This window comes from Clarias gariepinus, chromosome 5 (genome assembly GCF_024256425.1).
Source record: "Clarias gariepinus isolate MV-2021 ecotype Netherlands chromosome 5, CGAR_prim_01v2, whole genome shotgun sequence".
In the NCBI taxonomy this organism is placed as follows: Eukaryota; Metazoa; Chordata; class Actinopteri; order Siluriformes; family Clariidae; genus Clarias; species Clarias gariepinus.
Window position 1 is genome coordinate 16,139,365 of NC_071104.1, and position 23,848 is coordinate 16,163,212.

At 39.4% G+C, this 23,848-nt stretch overlaps 1 protein-coding gene across 1 annotated transcript; it reads right to left on the reverse strand.

The window, feature by feature from the left end:
* Nucleotides 1-80: 80 nt before the first annotated feature.
* On the reverse strand, nt 81-23,455 carry si:ch211-168k14.2 (phospholipase D1). The gene is made up of 26 exons (XM_053497391.1): nt 23,295-23,455; nt 21,179-21,309; nt 20,681-20,826; nt 19,809-19,926; nt 19,644-19,709; nt 19,360-19,418; nt 19,153-19,245; nt 18,431-18,583; nt 18,173-18,322; nt 17,759-17,842; nt 15,408-15,489; nt 15,208-15,318; nt 14,015-14,224; nt 12,028-12,217; nt 10,725-10,856; nt 10,388-10,513; nt 8,020-8,138; nt 5,617-5,730; nt 5,409-5,519; nt 5,255-5,340; nt 5,008-5,121; nt 4,739-4,788; nt 2,929-3,063; nt 2,379-2,532; nt 2,166-2,283; nt 81-551 (listed from the first exon to the last, which is right to left on the reverse strand). The coding sequence occupies exons 1-26, from the start codon at nt 23,431-23,433 to the stop codon at nt 327-329; spliced, it is 3,216 nt and encodes a 1,071-aa protein (XP_053353366.1). The 5' UTR covers nt 23,434-23,455; the 3' UTR covers nt 81-326.
* Between the last annotated feature and the right edge of the window lie 393 nt (nt 23,456-23,848).

A 23,848-nucleotide genomic window follows, 5' to 3' on the forward strand; every position in this document is an offset into this window, starting at 1 on the left:
TATAAATAATAAAGCTTGGTAATAATATGGTGTACTGTCTCAGTGTTACTTAAATTGTTTAATTCATAATTGATCAGAGACAAAGGTTAAAAAATGCTTTATTCACGGACAGCATGTTAGCAGTCGTTTATAATAACATGGTGTGCTTTGATTTTCATTTTACAAAAGTGTTAAGTGTTTCTTAAGAGGTAGTCTATAAAGTTCTGTGCCATGTATTAATTTTTGACTCACCAAACAAGCAAACATACATAGATTGCAAATGTGCATCACGTCTATTAACAGTTAGAAGCTTGTGTTAGGTGAGTATGAATACATTTGCCGCTGAGCTAGGTCCACAGCTCCACAGGCATGATGCCCTCTTTAGAGTTCAAGGAAGGGAAAAGGTTTTCTTCAGACAGGAAATAGAAAGGGAACTGGACCAAGAAGCCGCGAACTTTCTTCAATTCAGTGCAGGCATGGCTGGGGTCTTCAGTGGCCAGGCAGGAGCGGGACACGTACTCTTTCAGGATCTTATAATTCAGCACTGCGTCCGTGGGTAGGCACCGGAATACCTGCTCACACAACAATCCCACAGCCTGTAATGATCTCAGCAACACTTAGTTATAGTAGTTTAAGCACAGTAAGGATACTTGATACCAAAATTGCACATAATGGGATTCAGACCTCAGGGATAACTTGTAGACTATTCATTTAAAAACTGTGCTGAAACCTATATAGTCCCAGAAGATGTCAGTTTTTTCCTTTTGTTTTGCGGTGCAAGTTATCCAAAACAAATTATCCTGTCCATGCAGAGCTCACTTTTAAAGCACAAAGCAATGAAGGCTTTCGTGTTTTAAATATACTTTGGGAATTAAGACATGTCTTTAAACTTACGCAGATAAATAACTTAACTGCATAGGATAACTTGTGCACACAAGGTAAAAAAGGACACCTTTTGGTACTTAGGAGGCTCAGTTAAAAAATGGTGGTGTCAGTTAATTTAATATATTATATAAGAGTGTTTAATAATTTAATATATTATATAATATAATACCCACACGTGTGTGTGTGTGTGTGTCCTACCACGGTCGTACAAAACAGGAATAAACAGTGGTCACCATTGTCTTCCATTGTCCCTAGCTGGACTTGACCGGTTCATAGATGGATGGATATATACTTTATTTTATTATATTATATTATATTATATTATATTATATTATATTATATTATATTATATTATATTATATTATATTATATTATATTATATTATATTATATTATATTAATGGTGGCACAGTGGTGTAATGGTTAGCACAGTCACCTTGCACAGTCCAAACACCTGCAGGTTAGGCTAATTGGCCTTTCCAAATTGCCCGTAGTGTGTGAATGAGTGTGTGAGTAAATGTGTGTGTCCTGCAATGAATTGGCACCCTGACCAGAGTGTACCCCACCTCATGCCCTAAGCCTCCTGGGATAGGCTTCAGGGACCCCGTGACCCTGAATACAGGATAAAGCGGTATAGATGATGAGAGAGTGAGAAAGTGATTTATATTATATTACATTACATTATATTATATTATATTACATTACACTATACTATACTATACTATACTATATTATATTATATCATATCATATTATATTATATTACCTGATACATAATTCGAATATTCGTTTTGAAAAAGAAAAAGTGGTACTGTGCTATCACTACTTACAATTTATAACAAAAAGGACCCAGTAGTAAACCTAGTAATAACGTGAGCTGTAACGTCTACAGATTCTCAGTCAGCTTGTCATAAAAGCAAAATACAACTGGACTTTTACAAATAATAGAACAGACAACTGTTGCTTTTATAACCTACGTACTGATCATTAAGAGACTGGTTTGGTTCTGTGTGAGCTGACTCTTAATATGGCCTATACATTCTATGTCTCAGTTAACGATGATTATGTATTATACACCTATCATCATATATCATAATTAAAGCACATGAGCAAACATGGGTGGCATTGCCAAGCAGCCTTTGGAGTACAATCAACAGCTGAATCAAGGAGTTTGTCTTGATTAATGATCTAATTTCACCACATTGATAAAAGCGGGCCTGGTCTAATCATGACCTAATGGGCTTGTCAGTTTGGAACGTTCTTGTGTGAATAGTTAAATCACTCCATCTACAGTATTATTTACCTTGTCGTAAACACTGGCGTTTTTGGCTGCGGTCACCATCCAGATCTCCTTGTAGAACCTGTCACTGATGGGATCGTTGAAATCCACACTGTAGTCTCCCAGCAGTCCAAGCACGACCCTACCACATACACACAGCTTCATATATCCACTTCCTGCAAGCACTGTCACTATAAATCTCATTATTTTTTTTAATGAGGTTTTGGAGCGGCCCACCTGAAGCACTCCACACGTAAGGACAGGGCAAACCTGCCAGCTTGGTAGCTCTCCCCATCCATGAGTGAGTCCTGGATCTCCGTGTCCTCCACCACTACAGCCATTTCACTGTCCCTCTTCCCCAGCATGCTCCTGTCATTGATATTAGCAGAACCTGCACAAAAATACCCATTTACAAGGATGCATTTTTATATTTCAATGGTGAGAACAGAAAGAAGTGCCTTCTGGTGGACAGACCTGTGGAGACAAAGCATGCATGAATGACATATCTTTGCCTCCGCTGCCATCTAGTGGTCTTTCTGCAAACTCTGTTTTATGCTCAAAAGAAAACCTCTGCAGCTATACAGTATATTGATTAACTGGACTATACAGTAGATCAGCTCACAGTAGTCTCCTAATCTGCAGCACTGAATAAGGCCTTGGATAGGAGATGTACAGTATACATGCATTATGTCATATTCTATTGTGTGTGTGTGTGTGTGTGTGTGTGTGTGTGTGTGTGTGTGTGTGTGTGTGTGTGTGTGTGTGTGTTGTCAGCAGCATGACTAACCGATGATGACAGTGCGGTCATCCACGATCATGAGCTTGCTGTGCACGTAGATGAGCTCAGTAACCAGACGGCCGTCCAGATCAGCATGAGTGCGTAAACCACAAAAAGAGATATAGTTGATCCAGCAGTCAGCCACTGCATGCACACACACACACACACACACACACACACACACACACACACACACACACACACACACACACACACACTCCATCTTATATACAGTATGCATTAAACATCTATCTCAACTAAATCCAATCCAATCAACTATGGATAATTGTATATCCATTAACCTACATAAAGAAGAAGCTGTTGTATATATACATACATGTGGGCAAAATTAAAAAAAAAAAAAAAACTTTTTTAAAACTTAACTTGAAGAATATTAATAAATTTAGTTCCTGAATAGAATTAAAAATTTAAATCCACCAAAATAAAGAAATGAATATTTAACTATTTGGTGTGAACAGGCTTCACATTTAAACTGCATTCGATTCGCCCATACTGAAGGATTCTTGTCATTTTTACGATACTATTTTACTTTGACTGTAACACTGCTGTGAATTTCCTGAGAGTTTTATTTATTTTAATTCATCACTCTAAGTCTTAATTTTAAAGTAAGTGATTTTGCAGTCATGCTTAACACACAAACGTTCCTAATGAATTGGCCAGTGAGTGTATAGTTTTAGGCTTGCAAACAAACCCTAATACCAGGGTCTTTGGAACTGTACAGGAGAGATAAACACCTTTCCTACACTCACTCACTCGCTCGCTCGCCCTGGACAGGGTGCCAATCCATCACAGGGCACAAGCACACACACTCACACAGTCATTCACACAATACGGCCAATGCCAATTTGGACTGGAGTACCCAGACAAAACTCACCAACCAAGGGGAGAACATGCCAGCACTACAAATACACACACACACACACACACACACACACACACACACACACACACATACACACACACACAGACTGGAGGCAGGAAATTGACCCTCGACCCTGGAGGTGCAAGGGCACAGTTCATTAATAAATTTGTTATAAAACATTGTTATTAATAATAATAATAATAATAATAATAATAATGTTGGTGATTTGATGGTATAGTGGTAGAGAACTTTTTTTTCTACACACAGGTCAATAAATCTTCTACAGGTAGGTAACTGGTGTAGTTCTGATGGCAGCAAATGCAAGAGCACATGATTATATGATTATATGATTATAAGCGTTAAATCAAATACTGAAATCTTCAGTCATTAATCACACTGAGATTGTTATGGGACTCTTGAAGACAAGAGTTTTTAAACCTTTATAAAAGACAAGAGGGAGGCACGGTGGTTGCCTTGCACCTTCAGGGTCCGGGTTTGATTCCCGTCTCCGTGTGCATGGAGTTTGCATGTTCTCCCTGTGCTTGGTGGGTTTCCCCTGGGTTCTCCGGTTTCCTCCCACAGTCCAAAGACCTGCAGATTAGGCTCATTAATGTTACCAAATTGCCCGTAATGTGTGAGTAAGTGTGTGTGCCCTGCGATGGATTGGCACCCTGTCCAGCGTGTACCCCGACTCGTACCCTAAGTCTCCTGGGATGGACTCCAGTGACCCTGAATACAGGATAAAGTGGTATAGAAGGTGAGTGAGTGAGCAAAGACAAGAGTTTAACCAGTTACTACACTTTTTATATTGTAGTTAGAAAACAGCTTTAATATGACAGATCAAATGAATTATTTAAGTTTGCTTTTCAGGTTATTTCTGACTACAGTGACTGTCGAGAATCCAAACAGTGTATGACCAGCTAAAGATCTACTTACTCACACGTTTGAGTCTCTCAATAATGGAGTGCTCTCCCCTGCACATGGTCCTGAAGGTACACAGACAGCACAGTGCCAGTCACCATTACATTGCTCCATCATCCCAAGTCCACCCCCCAGCCCTACTCCGTCTTTGCCCTGTAAAATGGCTTGTGTGTAGCATGAGACCTGTTGTTTCGGCATTACCCCTGGATAATTGTCCAGTCTGCCTCTGAGCATTTAATTGAAGCAATTTGGTGATTACAGATGAAGCATGTGTCAGTGATTACCTGTAATTAAAGTGCATGATTGCCTTGATGGCTTGTCCCCCTCCGGAGGAGATGTCACCTTCAAAGCCGGGCAGCAAAGGCATCACCACGTACACCCGGAACTTTTTCTTCTCTCTGCAGGACTGAGAAACGATCAGAGGCACGGCCAAGCGTCTTGGCCTGTCTGACAAGTGTCTCACACTGTGCCGGGTTGAGCGTCTGTGTGTGTGAGTGACAGAGAGATAAATAGAGGAACATATGTCCACACCTGTACGCTTGAAGGATTCTCTCGGTCAGTGCGTCTCCGATGCTGTTGTGGATGGTTTTGTCCGAACAACTTATAAAGAACTGATTCTGTGAAAGATGACTTTATTATAACATTTATTCACTTAGATAAATTCAGTTTTAAGGCTGAATCCTACCTCGATGTAGATGAAGTGTTTGCTGTTCTGTATGGCTGAGACGTAGGCAAGATGAATGGACTCCTCGTGCACCTTCGTGCCTATTGACCACTGGCACACTGATCTCAAAACCTGACAATAAAACATTAAACCTCTGAATTTAATAAACAGTTACATATTGCTATTGCGCATAGATGGGAAGTTGTTTGTTCAGGATGCCAGTCGTCACCTGTACGTTGGCCTGCGTGTGTTTACCCCACAGCTCGGGTGGCTTGCTGGGTTCGCGAAGAGACTTGGGCACGAGGCACGGATAGCACGTCGCCCCCGACCGCTTCTTCACCAGCTAGCAAATAAAGGAGAGCTGATTAAAATCAGACAGTATGTCAGTTGTCGAATCCCCAATCACACCTTTAAAGAGCGCTAATTACTCCGGCACGTCCATGCAGCCCGCCGCGCTGACCATCGACCCTGGCCCACTGGCTGAGCACCTCATGAGGCTAAGAACTCGCTTCAGGTTGAATGAAAGTTGCCGTGCTCCCTTTTTGTCCCTAACAGTGTGCTTGATTACAATAAATGCAAGGCCATGAGGCCAAAGACATTTTCAAACAGCATTTCTAATGACTATTGTCCTTGCCAGACGACACTCAGACTGTTTTCATCTGCACCCTAGCTCATCTCAAGCGTAACTACCGTTTGTTCATATTATATGTTGGGTTATTGTCCTCTTTGGCATGTTTATGACAGTAAGGAGCTGTGATGACTTTCTATCCTCATGCATGCAGTGTAGAGAGTTTAAGTGTTTGTATGGTAATTGAAGTAGTGTCTGGATCGGTTCAGAAACTTCTCAAGTCAGATCTTAACTTTCTACGAAAAACTGATTAGTTTTTTTACGATCTAATTATCTGATCAGATTGGATTGGGTCTCTGTAATGTGTTTTTTTTTTTTTTTTTACTTCCCTCTCCCTACATTTCACACATAAACGCTTTCACCCCTCTTGGAGGAAGTGCTCGGCGTGCAAATTAGCAAGCTCTACAGCATGTCAACATTGACCGCGGGCTAAACAATAATCTGGACCTGGTGTTTTTAAACAGATGGTTACTAATACAATAAAAGTATTGAATTTATTTTAGCAGCAGGCATCTCAGGCAATTAACAACTGGCAAAATGTGTTGATTAAAACCTATTGAATCCTGAAGGGAGGACTGATCTTAACCGGACTTGCAGGATGTTGGCAGCCGTCCGAGCGGCGGCCCAAACTGCTCTGACCTTGATGGAGGATCACACCGTCCAAATCATCACAGTCCCCAAAAATAGCCTGTGTGTGTGTGTGTGTGAGAGAGAGAGAGAGAGAGAGAGAAAGAGAGAGAGAGCCTGGCTTGGCATTGTCTGGATTTGATTCAAGGCACTTTTGTGTGAAGAGCCAATGCTCAGGAGGGAGAGACGAGTGTGATGGTTTCGGATACTATTGTCTGTGTCCATCTCAGTGTCTAGTAAAACATGTACGTTTTATTTGCATCAGTGACTGAGATATGGCAGCACCGTGCATCTCTGGTTTTAATAGGAGCCATTATGTTCTTGTAATTTATCACCTTCTCAGTTTTCAACTCTATAGCACGCAAACAATAGATGTGTTTATAACACCTAATGGAAAATCCTGCCCCGACACCTAATGAGCTAAAGTAATAGAGAGGAAAAAAAATACCCTGAAATGTGCTAATCTATGTCATATTGCTGCATACTTTCATTACTGATGGAATTGTTCTCACTTTGACATTCTTTCTTTGTGCCGTGATGAATACAGAAAATAGCTGAGTGTCGATCTCTAATCAGCACCAGTCAACTGGCACCAAAGGAAATAAATGAGAGTGCACTGTCTTTGAGCAGAGAATTCTCATTTCCCCTAAACACCTCATCAGAAGCATTCAGCCGCCTTTTGTTTGGCCTCCTGCGCTGTGCACACACCTGGCTCCTTCCACTTTAATTATTCACCAGGAGAGTGTCTGATCTGTAGCCAAGCCTGAAATATGACTGGCATATTGCAAAGGAAATCATACAGGCCTCAAACCAATTCAATTACTGAACAATCAGAGTAAAAAGGCCTCTAATTGCTTTAAAAGGGAGCCGAGAGAGCGGACTCGCCATTGAATGCTGACGGCATTCAGAACAAGACACAATGCACAACTGCAGGGGGTGCTAAGCTCAAGCTAATAAAGATCACTTCAAACACGACTACAAGGGGCTGGGGGGTGCTTGTGGTTCATGCATGCTTTTGATCTTTAATTCTGGCTTATTTTCAGTTTTTAGCGCTAACATGAGAGGATTCGATTATGCAAAACTGTACAGTAGTACACAAATCACACAACAATTAATAATAAATGGAAAATGTATTGTCTTAAAACTTTTGCAGACATGGACGCCTTATACTGTAAAGTTATTTACTGACCCTTTAGTATTGATTTGTGTTTGTGAGCATTGTCCCATTATTGCAATAGTAAACCTATTGCTTATGGTGTTTTCCATATATCATATTTAAGTGTTGTTTCCCCCCTACTCGTGTGTACTCTTGTGAGTGAATGTTTGAGTGAATGTAATCCTTCCTCCTTTCCCCTCAGATACTATTATTCTCCCTACCTTCGTGAAGTTCCATCTCTGGATGAAATGCCTGGCGATGTCCCTAGCAGCCTTTCCATGAACCGCGACTCCAACATCATGCCAGGGCATCCTGGGAGTCTTGTGCCTGTCGATGAGATCTGGACAAGATAACAGCACACAGCAAACCCCAAGCCTGTTTAAATAATATACAGCATGTCCCAAAAGTCTTCATACGTTGGGGAAATTAACATAATTAAGCAATTACATGCATAACACCAGATGTGTTAACATGAGTTCATCATACAGTAGGTGGGGGGATAAAAATCACATACAGTACTGTGCAAAAGTCTTGAGCCACCCCTTGGTTCTTTATATTTTGCTTATCAAAAAACAGACTTGGGTATCCTGAAGGACCCTCATTTTAATCCAGTTCCTGTACCTGACAAGTTTCCAATCAATATTTGTGTTTGTTAAGCCACACATTGACCTATGAATTATTCATGCATTAAAAACCATCTAACTGAAGGCATGAACCAGTGAGAAACAGCTACAGATAATGACAGATAGTCAGGCTGGTGATTAGTTTACAGGTTATAATAAATGCTAATTGGTTGGACCAGACGAGAAAGGAAATGAGGTTGCTGCTGAGGTTGTTACGTAAAAAGTCGAATTAAAATGTTTTAACATTTCTTTAATTCAATCTACATAATTAATTTTTATTTAATATGAGGAAATTAGAGGTGGCTCAGTATTATACATACTGTATATGAAGATTTTTGGGTATAGTCTGGAGAATGTTTACTAAACACATTTATTCAACCGTACACTGTACAACTACATTACTACATGTGACACTGATCACTCTAAACAGGCCTTGATTTCTGTCGCTGATGAATGATTTTGCAGTGTATGCATATATCAGAATATACACTGGTCAGTCATGATATTATAATGTTAACAATAAACTCACCCAGGTTTTTGGTTTGCCCTTGTGTCTCTGGAGCAGCTCTCGCCCCTTTTGGGCATGACTCTACAATACCTCCGGGGGGGGGGGGGGAGCTGTGGTGTCTGGCACCAGGACATTAATAGTGCGTCCTTTGGGGCCTGTGTGCTGCAGGGTGGCTGCTCTGTGGATTAGACTTGTTTGTCTGGAATATGCCATGGGATCTGGAGACCTTTGAGGCTGGGTTGGCAGAATTGGAAACTTTGCCTGCCAGGCCCTATGCATGGTTGCCTGTGGTACATTGGGTGTTCTGGTGCCTTTCTATTGCGTCCAATAATTAATTTTTTGGTAATTTGGGTTGTGTTGGCTTTTCTGTGGAATCAGACGGGCAAATCTTTGGTCCCTGTGCACGTGGGTGAGCCTAGCGGCGTTACCCATGATCCTGTCACCAGTTTACTGCTACATAATCAATTCACCAGGTGGTGTTAGTGTTATGGCTGATCGGTGTGTGCTCCTGTTTCTCCTGATAGTCAGTGTTAGGAAATTAGTAAGGAAAATTAAATATAGTTAAGTCCCTTTTATACGTTTTGAGGAGTTTGATGAGAAATCTGATCGAGAGCAATTTTAAGGAGAAAATGGTCATTCTGTGACCTTGAAAAAGGTGTCACATTGTGTGCGTATGGATTTGAAGAGAGCTTTGACGGGAACAAGGATTTATCGGCAAGTGTGTGGTGAGCGTCTGGCGAGAGCTAGGAATAGCTGCCGATCTCATAGTTTTGCAAATGTTGAGGATGAGGAACAATCAGACAGGAACGAGGAGAGGTGAAAAGTGCATGACGGGAGGCCCATGACTATGAGGAGGACTTGCCTCCCCTTCATTTGGTCAAGTCTCTCATGGATTGCACAGATCACTCATCAACACTCTCCTCCACCTCCTCAATCTTGCCAGAACTTCTACCAAGTACAAAAAACAGGTTCTCATTGTACTTGTAGGACTTCTCCTCTATTACTTCTTGATCTTCTCAGTCACACACACACACACACACACACACACACACACACACACACACACACACACACACACACACAATCCTGCCATTGCTGATTCCTGAGATTGGCGAAAACCAGCAGAGCCCAGTGACTTTTGGGAGTGCCTAAGTGCTCAGGAGTGACTTTATGAATGAGAGCGCTACAAAAGAAATGCATTGATTATTTCTCGTGAATCAATCTTACTGAAGTCTACAGTAAGAAATGACATGTCCAATAAATCTGTAGTTTCTTTGCACAGATTGGCCCAAGAGTTCCAGATAATATCCATGAGTATGCCAATTTTTCTTGCCAAAATCGCCTTCTTTAAAATTTTTCGATCATATCCTTTTTAACGAACTGCTGTAGGAAATACATTATAAGTTTATGGAGCACCTTTCAACCAAAATAAGGTATATTTATCTGTGAGCTCTTTACCATCAAATGGCTTGTTGAGTTTGACCCAGTCTTTGAGGATGAAGTTGCAGTAGTCTTTGCCGTGCCAGAACCGGGTCTCTCCACAGAGCTCTGTGCTGCTTATTTGACTTCTGAGAGAGCTGGTGTCTATAATAACACAGCAAGACATGTTACAGGTTGCTGTCTGTTTACATGCTGGAAGTACATTCTATTTTTTTTTTTTTTTTAAGTATAAACAATTTTACCTTTTTAAAAATAAAACCTCATTTAAACATTATGGATGGCTGTAGTACTACTTAAACAATGTTTTGTGTCTGTGCATGTGTGTGTGTTGGGGGGTTGTGAAGTGGGTTCTGACCATGAGGGAGGAGAAGGACGTGATGTGGGCCCAGTGAATAAGAGTCACTGGAGCGCAGAGACAGACTCTTACTGTACCACTCTGGGACAAGCAACGATCTAGAGCTCACACTGCTCCTTCTGTTGCAGTGCTCTGTAAGGGGAAAACACACATACACACATGCATGTATGCGCACACATACACACACACAAATAAAAGTGATTAAAAGTGTTGGGTTAGTTGGGCACTAGCACACCATCATAAGTAAATCATAGGATACATATGTATCTGTATCCAATAGATTTTATCTGTATTTTATGTAAGTAATAAAACACAATGGGACGTGCTGTTATTGGCAAATCATCAACAATCTGGTGGTGGGATTAAGTCACTGAGTCACTGTTACCAGTTACTGTTATTCATTTTGAACATTAACAAGTCAAGTTGTTACTCATTTTACAAAAGCTACAAACAGTTGTTTCGTCACCAGTAAAAACCAGTAGTAGTCACCAGTTCAAATAAATGGAGCTTGTTGTATTATTAAGAGACACTGTTCCACCTTTATATGTGTAAAAACGTAACTGTTGACTTATACTGAAAACTCCTTTCAGAAAATGATAAATAAATGTCACCTTGCAGAAAACATATACAGTACATCCATATCAACAATTACACATACCTAGAGATCGAGTTATCATGGTATTTCAAGATTATTTAGATATTTTCAGTCATGTGTCTGTATGGTTGGTATTACTTTGGAATTTACTCATGATGATTGCACCAATGCTGCTCAAAAAGTTCCAATACTGGACTGTCTAGAGCCACCCCTGAATTTCTCCATTTAAAATGAAATTATTTAGATTGAATGAATATTATATATAGATTGAATGAAGTAAAAATACATTTTTTTTATTGCAAAGTTGCGTTTCGTCTCTTCCAACTGCTTAGCGTTCAGCATCACCAGTATACTAATCACCGGCCTGATCATCTGTACCTGCTTCCTTAAGTTTTAGGAAAGTTTTAATACCTGAATGATTTATCGGCCACTGTGTAGTTAAACAAGAGACAACAAATTCCTCTGAAATTGGTCAGGTACAGAGACTTACAGTAAAATGGAGTCAAAAACCTGCTGAGGATGAGACCCAAAAAAGTCAGTCAGGAAGCATGGAGAACTATTTCTCAAGACGACATAAAAATACAAGAAAGTGTGGATTTTTGGAAACATGGTATGAAGAAAGGACAGGTGGCCAAGACGTTTGCACCGTACTGTATATTTCTCTGTAGTCAGATATTTATGGAGTTTGTGTAAGTGTGTTCTTCTTACTTAACTCTGTGCATTCTGAGCTGCCCTTATCCTCTTCTGCTGCAGTGACAGTCATTGTAATGTTGAAGTTGGTTTCTGCAAGCTCCTCCGCCAAACATGTTTCTCCTGCAGCTTCTCCACCCATTAACTCTTCCTCCATCACTAATCTGAACTTCAACTCCTTATCATCCTCGGATTCTCTTACAGACTCCTGAAGGTACAAGGAATGAGTGTGAGTAGAAGGATCTGCAAATCATTTAAATTCTCTCTATATTTTTTCCTGTCTTGCTTATTCCCACGATAGCACATTTTTACTGACCTTCTAATTAATGACAGTATCTTTTTAGTAATACTTCCCACCTGCTCTCCAGTAAACACACAGCGTCCAAAAGGAGATAAAATATAACTTATACCTGCTATATTTTTAGCAACAAAAAAAACCCCTAAAAAAAAAGATCCATCCACATGCCTGCGATCACGCGACTACGTTATGCCACTATCGAATGCAGCTGATGCATTTAGCCGCCTGTAGATGCTAGTAATGGTCCACCTGTTCTGAATCAATGGCCAGACATTATGACATAAATTAGAGTATCGGTGAGTGTAATTTGTTAGTCAAGGCCTCTTTGACCCCCATATACTGAACTGCTTTTGAATGCAGGGGGATAAAATGCCCTGTGAAGTGTGTGGGTTAATGGCTCATGGAGGATCATAGTGGCCTGGACTTGGCAAATGGCAAATGTCACAGCGGTCTCCTCCCGGTGGGTATAATTTTATTAAGTGCAAATATCACTAGGCTCCTTAGGAAACGTTTGGAAAAGGTTACACCAACAGCTGTAACAGTTTCATGTATATTAGCAAAGATTTTACAGTCGAGGAGTCTTGGGTTGATAGATACAGGCAGTCATGCATGAGCATAGAAGCCCCTAAGTACATGCAATAAACACTTCGATTTGAAGGGCTAAAATCATGTTTATTTAAAAGCCCAGGCCCATATTTAATGACACAATGGCGAGCAGGTAGACTGCAGCCTGCAAGAGGGGGCATATAAGAGAAACCATTCTCCCCCATTCAGTGGCCCCCAGTAATTTGTTGAGTCACTCATCCATGTAGACCCTTTATGTTTAATGCAACTCTCGGGGGGAAGGAAGTACCCAGTAAGACTAGGCGATGTTCCTCAGCATGAGAGCACTGGGATTAGCAACCGCAGGCCCTTCAACTGTGCCCCAGATGCTCTGTAATTGCGATTTTACGTTTGCTGGTGGAAAAAAAAGAGAAGATCCAGACCTGCAGACCCTAACCGCAAAATCAATCCGTGTAACAACAAAGCTGGCACTGGTTTAAAATGCAGTCTATGATGGTCGTAGGAAAACATTTCTAAATACATGATTTGTTGGATCTTGCGGGCATTTGTGAAATGTTCTCTTACATGAATTTTATAAATGGGTCAAATAAGTTTCTAGGATCATTTTAATAGTCTTTACATGGTTTGTTTATGCAGATGTAAAGAACAGGAATTGCCCACACAGAAACAGTGCACTTGAGTCGGCAGCTGTCAGGTGCATGTTTCATTCCCCCATTGAGCACTTTGACAGATCTCAGAAACACCCAGCTGGCAATAGCGTGGCACTTTCCCTGATGAGGGCAGTCTGATGTTGACAAACATTGCAGTGCCACTGTGGGCTATTGCTCTCCATGGGTCACATTTACAGCAAGTTTACTCCTGTCCAATTCACTTACGGCTCAGCGGAGAAGCCTGTCTGAACAGCCAGCGATACCTTCTATTTCTGGGCCTTGCTGAAGCCTATTTACTGTAAATCCCTGAAGAGTGTGAATGAAATTTCCTTAGGGCATTGTGCTAGAGCAGGTCACCCATTTCCCCATGGTATATGCAACATACATAGTTGAAATTCTAGTTAATACATTTTTTGTTGTATATACAAAAGATCGTAGGTATATGTTGATTTTGGTGACAGCCGTGACAGCAAGCATGACAACTTTTACTTACCCTAGTGAGGTCAGGGGAAACTGCTGGGCTGGCCTGAGGACTCCTTCTCACACTGCCCACATCGGTCAGTCTGTGTTGGGAGTCATCCCATCTCCCATAGGCAAGATCGATGCCTCCCAGAAAGGCTAGAGACTGGTCAATCACCACTGATTTCTCATGGTGAGCCCAGAGTAGTGATGTAGAAGGTACATGGTCAGGGTGCCGGATCACCTGTCACTCAACACAGATTTGAATTGTTTTTATTTCCCCCCCATAATAATTAAACTGTTCCTATAAACATTCAAATGAATTGTATCTTTCAGCACTTGGTAAATTATTTTGAGAAGCAAAATTTAACCTTGTTTTAAGCTTTTTTTCAAAGGTTGTTCATTTTTATTAAGCAAACTATTTAAACTAATTTGTGTACATTAGAAGGATGGCTAGGGGAAAAAAAACAAACTCCTGTCTTCGCCAAAGACGGATCAGTGCCAAAAATAGCAGAGTTCACAAGATGGTGGTACTCAATGTGAGAAACAAGTACAGCTGCGTCTCCAGCAGTTTTTGCAGAGTCTCCAGAGGATACTGCCCCTAGCAGGTGCCTCTACACCAGCAGAGCCCAAGAATACCTCCACCCAGCTGTGGTGCTACCCATCTCCTTGGGGTGTGGGTCCCACGCCACTTCCCAGCACTGTTCTTCTGCACAATTTCAAGCACCATTCCAATAAGATAATATGACGGTGTGTCAATCTCTTCCCACCCTGGGGTTAGCCTGCTGCAGTGATGCGTGCCACACAGACATGATGCCATGAAGTCTCTTCAGAATTGAAGGTGACCAAGGCAGACTTTTTCGCCTGCAGCCCTTACCAGGATGCTCGACAAAGAACTATCTGACCATCACCAGATGAGATCTGTAGGGTTCACAACCATGTCTGTCGGTGTTTTTTTTTTTTTTTTACTGAAGTTAGGCTAAAACATGATCTAAGTACGCTGCCCCTTGCTATGACCAGAGGCCAGATGCAAGCTGGGTGCTCCAGCACTATGCATGATATGTTTAGATAGAGTCTTTGTTCTTAGTGGGATATGAGTGGCTGTAGGAGTCGGGTAGCAATGATGGGGGAGGGTAAAGCTGATGCGGGGGAACAGCTCCCTTCTGTATTGCTGTCAGTGGAGAAGAGGGGGCACATTTTGGAAACATATGATATACTGCAACTCACCATGATGTTGGAATGGAGGCCCATCAGAGTCTTCTTGGTGTACTCACTGTTGAGGCCCAGGATCACTTCGACCTCTTTGTAGAGCAGGACGCAGATCTTTACCCCTTGCTCCTGGCATGCCAATCAGAGACAGAGCTTTTCACCAGTATGTTCCTCTTTTATTCCATTTGATAACTTTGTTAACTGCTGAAATTACTCACTGCTTTTCGCTTTAAGACATGATCTAATCTCCATGTGTTCCCATCTACCACAGGTCTTTTGAGGAAGATCTCTGGACTCAGCCTAACGACATCAGCAACAATTTTAATACAGTACCAGTACAATAATCAAATTAGTGTGCTATGTCAGTCAGCCAAATTTTAGATTTATCGGAATTAGAATAATGCTAACTAACTTTCAGTAATTTACTATAGTAAAATATATTTCAGTCAAATATAAATACTTTTTAAATGCCATTCAGGTAAAAAAAAAAAAATCGACACAGTACCCATACAGTACCTTGTACTTATATGTAAATACACTTTGCTTTGAGTTGTTTGTTTGTTTTTAACTACAGGTTTACAGTAATAATACACTGCCTGGGCAAAAAAATAATTATTTTAGAAGTGCCAAATTATTGGCCTGCATTAACCAAAGAAAACTAGGGACAAAGTTCAGTGGGACTTAATTAGGTTAAGAACTGAGGAAAAAGAAATGACTTAAATGCTTAGTAAAGTTGGATAGTAAAGGTTGACAGAAAAAATACAGCTACAGTATGTTTACCAGTAAAAGTAGGAGCATTACCACACACACAGTGTGATGAGAACCCACAGGATTGGGACTAAACAGCTGTTTAGCCCTAAGAAAACCACTTGTTCCTGTGGTTAATTAAAAAGGAGGCGAGCATAAAAATTGGAAATAGAAAAGGTCAAGTGGTCTGACAAGTCCAGATTAAGCGGTGTAGCGTTCATGCATAGTGGCCATTGTACACGCCTCTGAAGGCAGTGTATGATCTCAGCAACATGATGTGACAAAACAAAATGGTGTCAGCTGACTAACTGGAGGTACTGAATGACCAGGTTATCACATGAATGGGGTTTTTCGTCCTTGATGGCACAGACATATACAGTAGTATTCCAGGACGTAAATTGTCAAATAGTGGATCTGGGAAAATGAGAAAAAAATCATTTTGAATGAACTGGCTACCACATTCATTGCATGTCTTAACATAATCTGAGGGTGGTCAAACTAAATTTTAGAGTGACTTTTCTTTGGGCAGGCAATATGCAGTACCAACCAAAAGCTTTAAACTAGTCACCTTTTGCTTTGACGACAGTTTAGTACACTCATGGTATTCTCTCAGTCAGCCTCATGAGATCCTGGAATAGTTTTCCAACAATCTTGAAGAGTATTAAGTACTTATTGGTAGCTTTTCCTTCATACCCTGGTCCACCTCAGCCCAAACCTTGATTGTGGAAGGGCATCTGCTGGAGCACTCTCCTTCTTGGACAAGTAGCTCTTACATAATCAAGAGGTGTGTTTGGGGTCATTGTCCTGCTGGAAAACACATGATGATCCCACTAAGTGTAAACCAGATGGGATTGGCCTATTACTGCAAAATGCTTTGTTAGCCATGCTACTGTAAGTGTTCCCTCAAGTTCGAAAGAACCTTCAGGAACAGTCTGTTTACCCACTCTACATCTAACAAAGACATAACATTTAGAACCAAAAATCTCACAACTGGACTCAACCGTCCACAGTTTCCCACTGATCTAATGTCCATTGCTGTGTTTCTTGGCCCAAACAAGTCTCTTCTGCTTGTTGTTCTTTTGAAGTAAAAGCTTCTTTGCTGCAATTTGACCATGAAGGCCTGACATGGTCTCCTCTAAACAGTGGATGTTTAAAGATTGTACAGTAGTTGTAGTAGCTCTAATAGGGCTATCGGCTCTAAACACCCTTTCTCTGGAACTGATAGATATATAGATAACTGAACTAATGAATTAAAACACATTAAGAAGGCAAGAAATGTCACAAATTATTACTTAACAAGGCACTTCTGTGAATTGAAAACCATTCCAGGTGACTATCTCATCATTCTGATGAAAAAATGCCATGAATGTGCCAAGCTGTCATTTAAATTATAAAAACATATTCTGGGATATTTAATACATTTTTGTTTCCTACATAATTCCATATGTGTTCTTTCATAGGTCGGGTATGTTCAGTACTAAGGTATAATGTTTAAAATAATAAAAAACTAAAGGAAAACCACTAAAAGAAGAAGGTGTCTAAATTTCCTCATAAATTCCACATTGTGGATCCAGTTTTATAAGCTTTTATAAACTTTGAATTTCTTTCAGGAAGGGAGGTATTCACACATTGTCAAAAACATTCATATCAAATATCCCCAGGTGGAATGTGATTTAATTTCAGGACTCAAGTACACATGCTACTGTGTGCAAGCATGAGTCCTGCATATTCCTCTACTACATCAAGGGGTGTGAAATAAGTGCTCACAGCATTGTCAAACCTAGGAACAAGGGGAATGATTGATGCTGAGTCTAATCTGTACCACCAGGCTGTGATGAAGATTTCCTCCTTTGCACCTTCTAGGGCATCAGCAATGGCATCAAAGTACCCAGCTGCATTGACAAACCTTCAAAAGAGACATGGGAGGATTTATTTAAAACAGTACTAGGGTGTCTCACAGGTATTTCTGATAAAGAAATTGTTCAAAGAAATCCAATCATGACAAAAAACGAACAAACAAACAAACAAAAAAAAAAAAAACCATGAAATGTAATACAAGGAAAATAATGTATTTATAACCGATCTGACTGGGAGAAGTGGTCTGTAAAACATGATGTCTGAAATAGTGAAAGTTTTATCAAAAGAAAAAAGTTTTTTTTTTCTTCTTCAGAGCAAAATGTAACTACAGACTGGCATATAATGAAACTTTACTGCTCAACATCGGATTGTTACTTACCATCGTGCTTTTGTGTTTTCTCTGACAGGGGCAAATGAGCCATGGCGATTTTCTCTCAAGAAATCCTGACCAAACCTTTGAACAAATTCATCAATGGACTGCCCCCACCAGCGAGCCTGCCTATAGGCGGAACACTTAATGGTTAAAGCCCTGTAATAAAGAATGAAAAGGTTGAGGTGGACAGCATGAGGTGATTAAATGTTACAAATTAAGATTAACTCTGCAATGAAGTAAAGGTAAACAGTCCAGTAAACGTGCCTACAGAGATTTTCAATTGTCATCCCATGCCTGACTCCAGTCTCTTCGGTCCCTATTTTGACGTGGAAACCCTTATCGTAGAGAATCACTGTCCCTACTTGGCCTTCTTTCGGCTTCATGTAGAGAACAAAGGAATCTTTCACCACCAGCCATCTGAAACATGAAGACGCCCGATAAGAGCTGAGACATAAATGAGAGCTGCTTTAGCTGCTTAAGAAAACAACTGTAATAAGCAGAAACAAGTGAACAGCCGCAACAGAAGACATGCCTCGACCCGAGTGCCCAGCTAGCACCGCAACCCGAGAAGCAAAATTTAATTGGAGCTAAACCCTCACTATTTTCTTTTATGAGCTGTGTGAATTATGCAGGCGTAACACAAGCTGCCTGTAAAACAGATATGAAAACAGTGTATCTCCTCACATGAAGATAGTTCAACATGAGTGTGTGTTATTCTGTCCTACTTATTTCAGAGCCAGTGCTGTTTTATGCTACAGAATAATAAAAACTGCAGGTCACACGCTGATGACTGTAAGCCTGTCAGCCTGAGCTGTTTGAACAGAAAATGAGGTATCAGTTCTTCTCTGTTAAAGGGAGTGGTTTGGAACAACAACAAACACGGGCAGTGTAACATGATTTAAGAGGTTGATTTTTGGTGGGTCCATGATATTTATTTTTGAAGAAAGGAAAGAAACAGTAAAATGTAATTAAAGACAAGGTGTCACCTTTTGGACCAGCGATAGCACACACTGTTGGACCCACACCAGTAACAAACTGGGAACGTGTTGCCTCCAGATTTCTTCAGAATCATACCCTCACTTTTGACAAGGGGAAATAAACAAAAATCACTCTATGTGTAACAAAACATGACTAGTAAGTGTATTAGTACTAGCAAATTATATGATAGATACTGTATACTGGGTTGTTCTTACATTCCCTTCGGTCCGAGTTCCTTGATAAATGATATTTGACTCACTTCTAAGAATTCAAGCTGAAATAAAAATAGGTCATTGGCTTCGACCCAACAGTCAGTGCAAACAATTAATTGTCTTGTAATCTAAAATTACCTTGAATTTCAACAAATCCAACTAATATTAGTAAACCAGTAAAAGTTTACAAAGCAAAAAGCAAACAATTTTTTCCTAAAAAACTTCAAAAATAGAGTTATTTTATTTTGTTGTCAAACCAATTAAATATTCTTTTATATCTTACTTACTGTTGCAGGATGATTCCTATATAATGATTTTTTCAAAATGTTCTTGAGATAGTCTTCAAGCCTCATCTATCAAAGAACAAAGTTAGCTAAGATTACAGGAGACAAAAAAAAAATGCATTTTAAAATATTTGCGTTTAGGAAAAGGTGTAAGATGATAGTTTTCACTTTTCTACTGATCAGCTGCTCCTCCTTGACCAGAGCATCTGGTCTGCATGGGAGTGTGGGTATGTGTCCTGTCTGTGAGCTCTTGTGGCCTTCAAATGAACTCCTTTTGACAGAATGACTGGGATAGAGAGAGATATAGTCCATAGTTTAACATTGATGACAAAGCCATGTCGTAGTGAATAAATGTTGATAAATTTAGCCACAATGCTGTGACAATAATCAGTGTATACTGTATGTGTGTGTGTGTGTGTCTGTGTGTGTATTATATATATATATATATATATATATATATATATATATGTGTGTGTGTGTGTGTGTGTGTGTGTGTGTGTGTGTGTGTTTATATTCCCTTTTTTTTCTCATTCCCACATGGATATATTCAGTCCTCATAAACATTCAAGCCCAAATATGGTTTTATTAAAACATTATTAAATAATAATTACTATTGAATATAAAAAATAAACTTTAAAAACAATAGGAGATGGTGTGTTCAAATCTTGAAAACACAAAACACACAAACACACATATACACACATACACACTTCTCCTTTAGTTTTTTAAAAGTTTATTTTTAATATTTAAAAATTATTTATTATGTAAATAATCATATTTTAATTTAAAAAATATATTAAAAGAAAAGTACGCAACACTAGGAACTCCTTCAAGATTAAGAAAAAACATTAAATAAGAAGATGTGTCCAAACTTCTGACTGCTATTTTATATACAGTATGTGCATACTGTAGATACAAAAAAAATGCCTTTATGAGTACAGTTATGTTTAGAGATATCAATAATATTATCTTTAATAGTAAAAAGCAATTAAAACGAGTTGGTGTGTTTGCGCATTTGTTCATATGAGTGTATAGCTTACATGCGACTTGGCAGTGGGATCTTTAATAAGGCCTTAAATTTAAGCAGCTCCTGATGAAGCATGTAAAAATGCTTGAAGCGTCTCTTGATTTTCCATGTAAAGTTCCCGTAGCTTAGCTCGATAGTATAAAGGTTAGGATTCAACACCTTTTAGAGAAGAAGTTCAAGAGGATGATATATTTTAATACCCAGATTGCACAAGAAGTTAAAAAAAATTAACTGAAAATAGTAATGCTGTAAAATGTATAATTACATTAGATTTAACAATATGTTTTAGAGTATACTGAGGAATCTGCATGTTCTAATATTTACATTACACGGAAAACATTTCAGCTATTCATTGCTTGGTACAGTCATGTTCAATAGTTAATAGCCCCTCTTTTACCTCTATGTTTTATTGTGTAAAAACATAATAAAAATCATCATTCTTTTCTTTTTGGCTTTATGTACTAACTTTTGAGCATGAATATATCTGTTCTGATGTGGATACTGTATTTACCCTTGTACACGTAAAGCGCTCCACCTCTGTAACTTGCACCAGAATTGGCTCATCATCATTAAAGACCTTGCAATCCAAAGACTTGAATGGAAGAAATGAGTATATTGCTTGAAGCGTGGGCTTTTTTGATTCTGAAAAGTGCCAGACATGGTTAGATTAGATCACTTTTTATCAAGTGACACAAACATTTAGGCACCAACCTACATATAGAAATATTTATATTATAAACTCAGACACTGGCATGAGTTTATTCACACCCACACACACACACACACACACACACACACAGTGAAAATCCACTGGTCTGATGATGGACCTGTAATTTTCAGCTTACTGAAAGCAGCATAGCAAACTAGCAATCATGCAGTAGTAGCAAGTGATTAGACTATGTAAACTTTGAAGTGCACAATGATGGGTTAAGGGTGAGAGAAGCTACAATTGAGGTGCAGCAGGGTGGCAATTCATGAGTCCAGCTGGAGGGTTATACTATTGGCACCTGGGGATTTCCCTGGAGGCACTACACCCTGCAGTACCAGATAACACAGAATGTCACAACACACTTACAAATACTGAACCCACCAGCAATGTACAGACAGGTGACAAAACAATGGGGAAAAAAAGAAAAAAATGTGTTTTATATCTCAGGACATGTACACAGACTTGTGTAATCTATGCGAAGCCACATTATAGCTATTATGGCAGTTTGTGGTGACGCATACAATCATGATATCTTCTGTAGGTTTATCATTTGATTTGTAGCTGATGAGTGGTGATGGTTTACAATTAAATTATAATAAATAGGGCTTATGTTCTATGCTTTATTTATTATAATTGTAGTTATATACTACAAAGTACACAAGATTCAAACAGTGTATAGGCATATTGCGATTCACACAGTGATTTCAAATATTATGCCAGCATGTGTTTTAGTCTTTTGTACCACTATGCTCTAAATTTTTTTTTTAAATGGTCAAAAGTCTATAATTTTGACAGACTTTGACAGAAATGCGCCTCTGAAAAGTGATTCTCAAGTTTATATTAATGCCCGGAAATGAATGGATATCAACATCAACTGTCACAGGTAGGGCTACTTTGTAGTTCTTTTTCCGTGGTTTTCCGAGGGAAACTACCCTTCACACCGTAGTTTTAAACATTGATAAAAACAGATAATATACACCAATCTGCAATAACATTAAAACCCAAAACATTCAGCCCAACATTTTGTGGGTTTCCCTCCTGCTGCAGGGGCAGATCTGGTCCCACGGGGCATGACTCAGAAAGACTTCTGTGGGTGTGCTGTGGTGTCTGGCACTCTGACAGGAAATCTTTGCCTCCTAAGCCCCATACGCAGCATTGTAGTGCACCGGGTGTTCTAATACCTTTCTGTTGTGTCCAGCATTGACTTTGCTCAGCAATTTGTGATACATTGGCTTTTATGTGGGATCAGACCAGATAATGAGCCAAAGGCAAAGATGAGCCTTGGGTGCCCATTATCCTATCTCCAGTTTACCAGTATATAATTGATAATTAATGCTATTTAATTTAATTAGTGTCGTTATTTGTGTTAAGGCTGATGATGTCATTTTTCAATAATAAAATATATAGGCATTGGCAAATTGTTGTGGTATAATAGGAAAGAAATACTTTTGAAAATGGATGTACGGCTGTTGCAATATAATTGATTATTTTCCTTTAGCAGCACACTCCATCCTGTTTTATTCCTATCATATAGCACTGGTGTCTACAATCGTCTTAAGGACACAAGCCATAAAGTGCATTCACACTTTAATGTTATGTATGTTAAGCATTTATATAGGCCTATGCCACTGGATGTTCTATATGATATATAACAATATAAATGCAGTCATAATGTAATCTAAATACTAGATTTATAGCCAGTATTAATCAAGCATGTAAAACTAATATCATAGAATTTGAATATGAAATAGATTATAAAGGGTGTATTTTCATTTATGCATCTTTTAAAAATGGCAAAAATCATATTTCAAACCTAAGACTCAGTGTTCATTTAATTACTAAAATAAAATCTAAACGAATCCTTTCTTACTAGTCATCTGCAATGGAGACAGGGACCACTATGAGAATGGATACTGACCCTGTAATTTGGCATCACACAAGTCCACATCCAGCTCCCCTGTATTATCATGTAGTTCATAGTGATCCAGACTGGCTGAGAAGCCACTCGTGTCAGACTCCAGCCGCTCCAGACAGAGAGGTTTCTGACAAACGGCCATGCCCTGAATCACTTACACTCCCAGTAACCTGCGTCTATCAGCAATCAGAGGAGTACATGGTTTACAAAGCATGACATAATTATGTTATAAATATGGTCACAATGTTATTTCTCCATTAAAGATTTAATTTACATTTTGCATTATATTGGTGTATATTTTTATCTCAGTAAGGTGCTGTAAATTCTGGGCCTTTAGGCATAAATTCCAATAAACCTGGTTGTTGAATTTCTTAGCCTTGGTTTTGGTGACTTCTTCTCAATTAGCTCCATTTCTCAGTGATTTCTTTAGTAAATACCCAGTGCACACACACACACAAAAAAAAACAAACACTTGGCTTGCAGCCACTGATCATTGCCCCCCTCATGCAAAATGCATGAAGTATAGATTTCATATCTGCCGGCTGCAGTGTTCAACT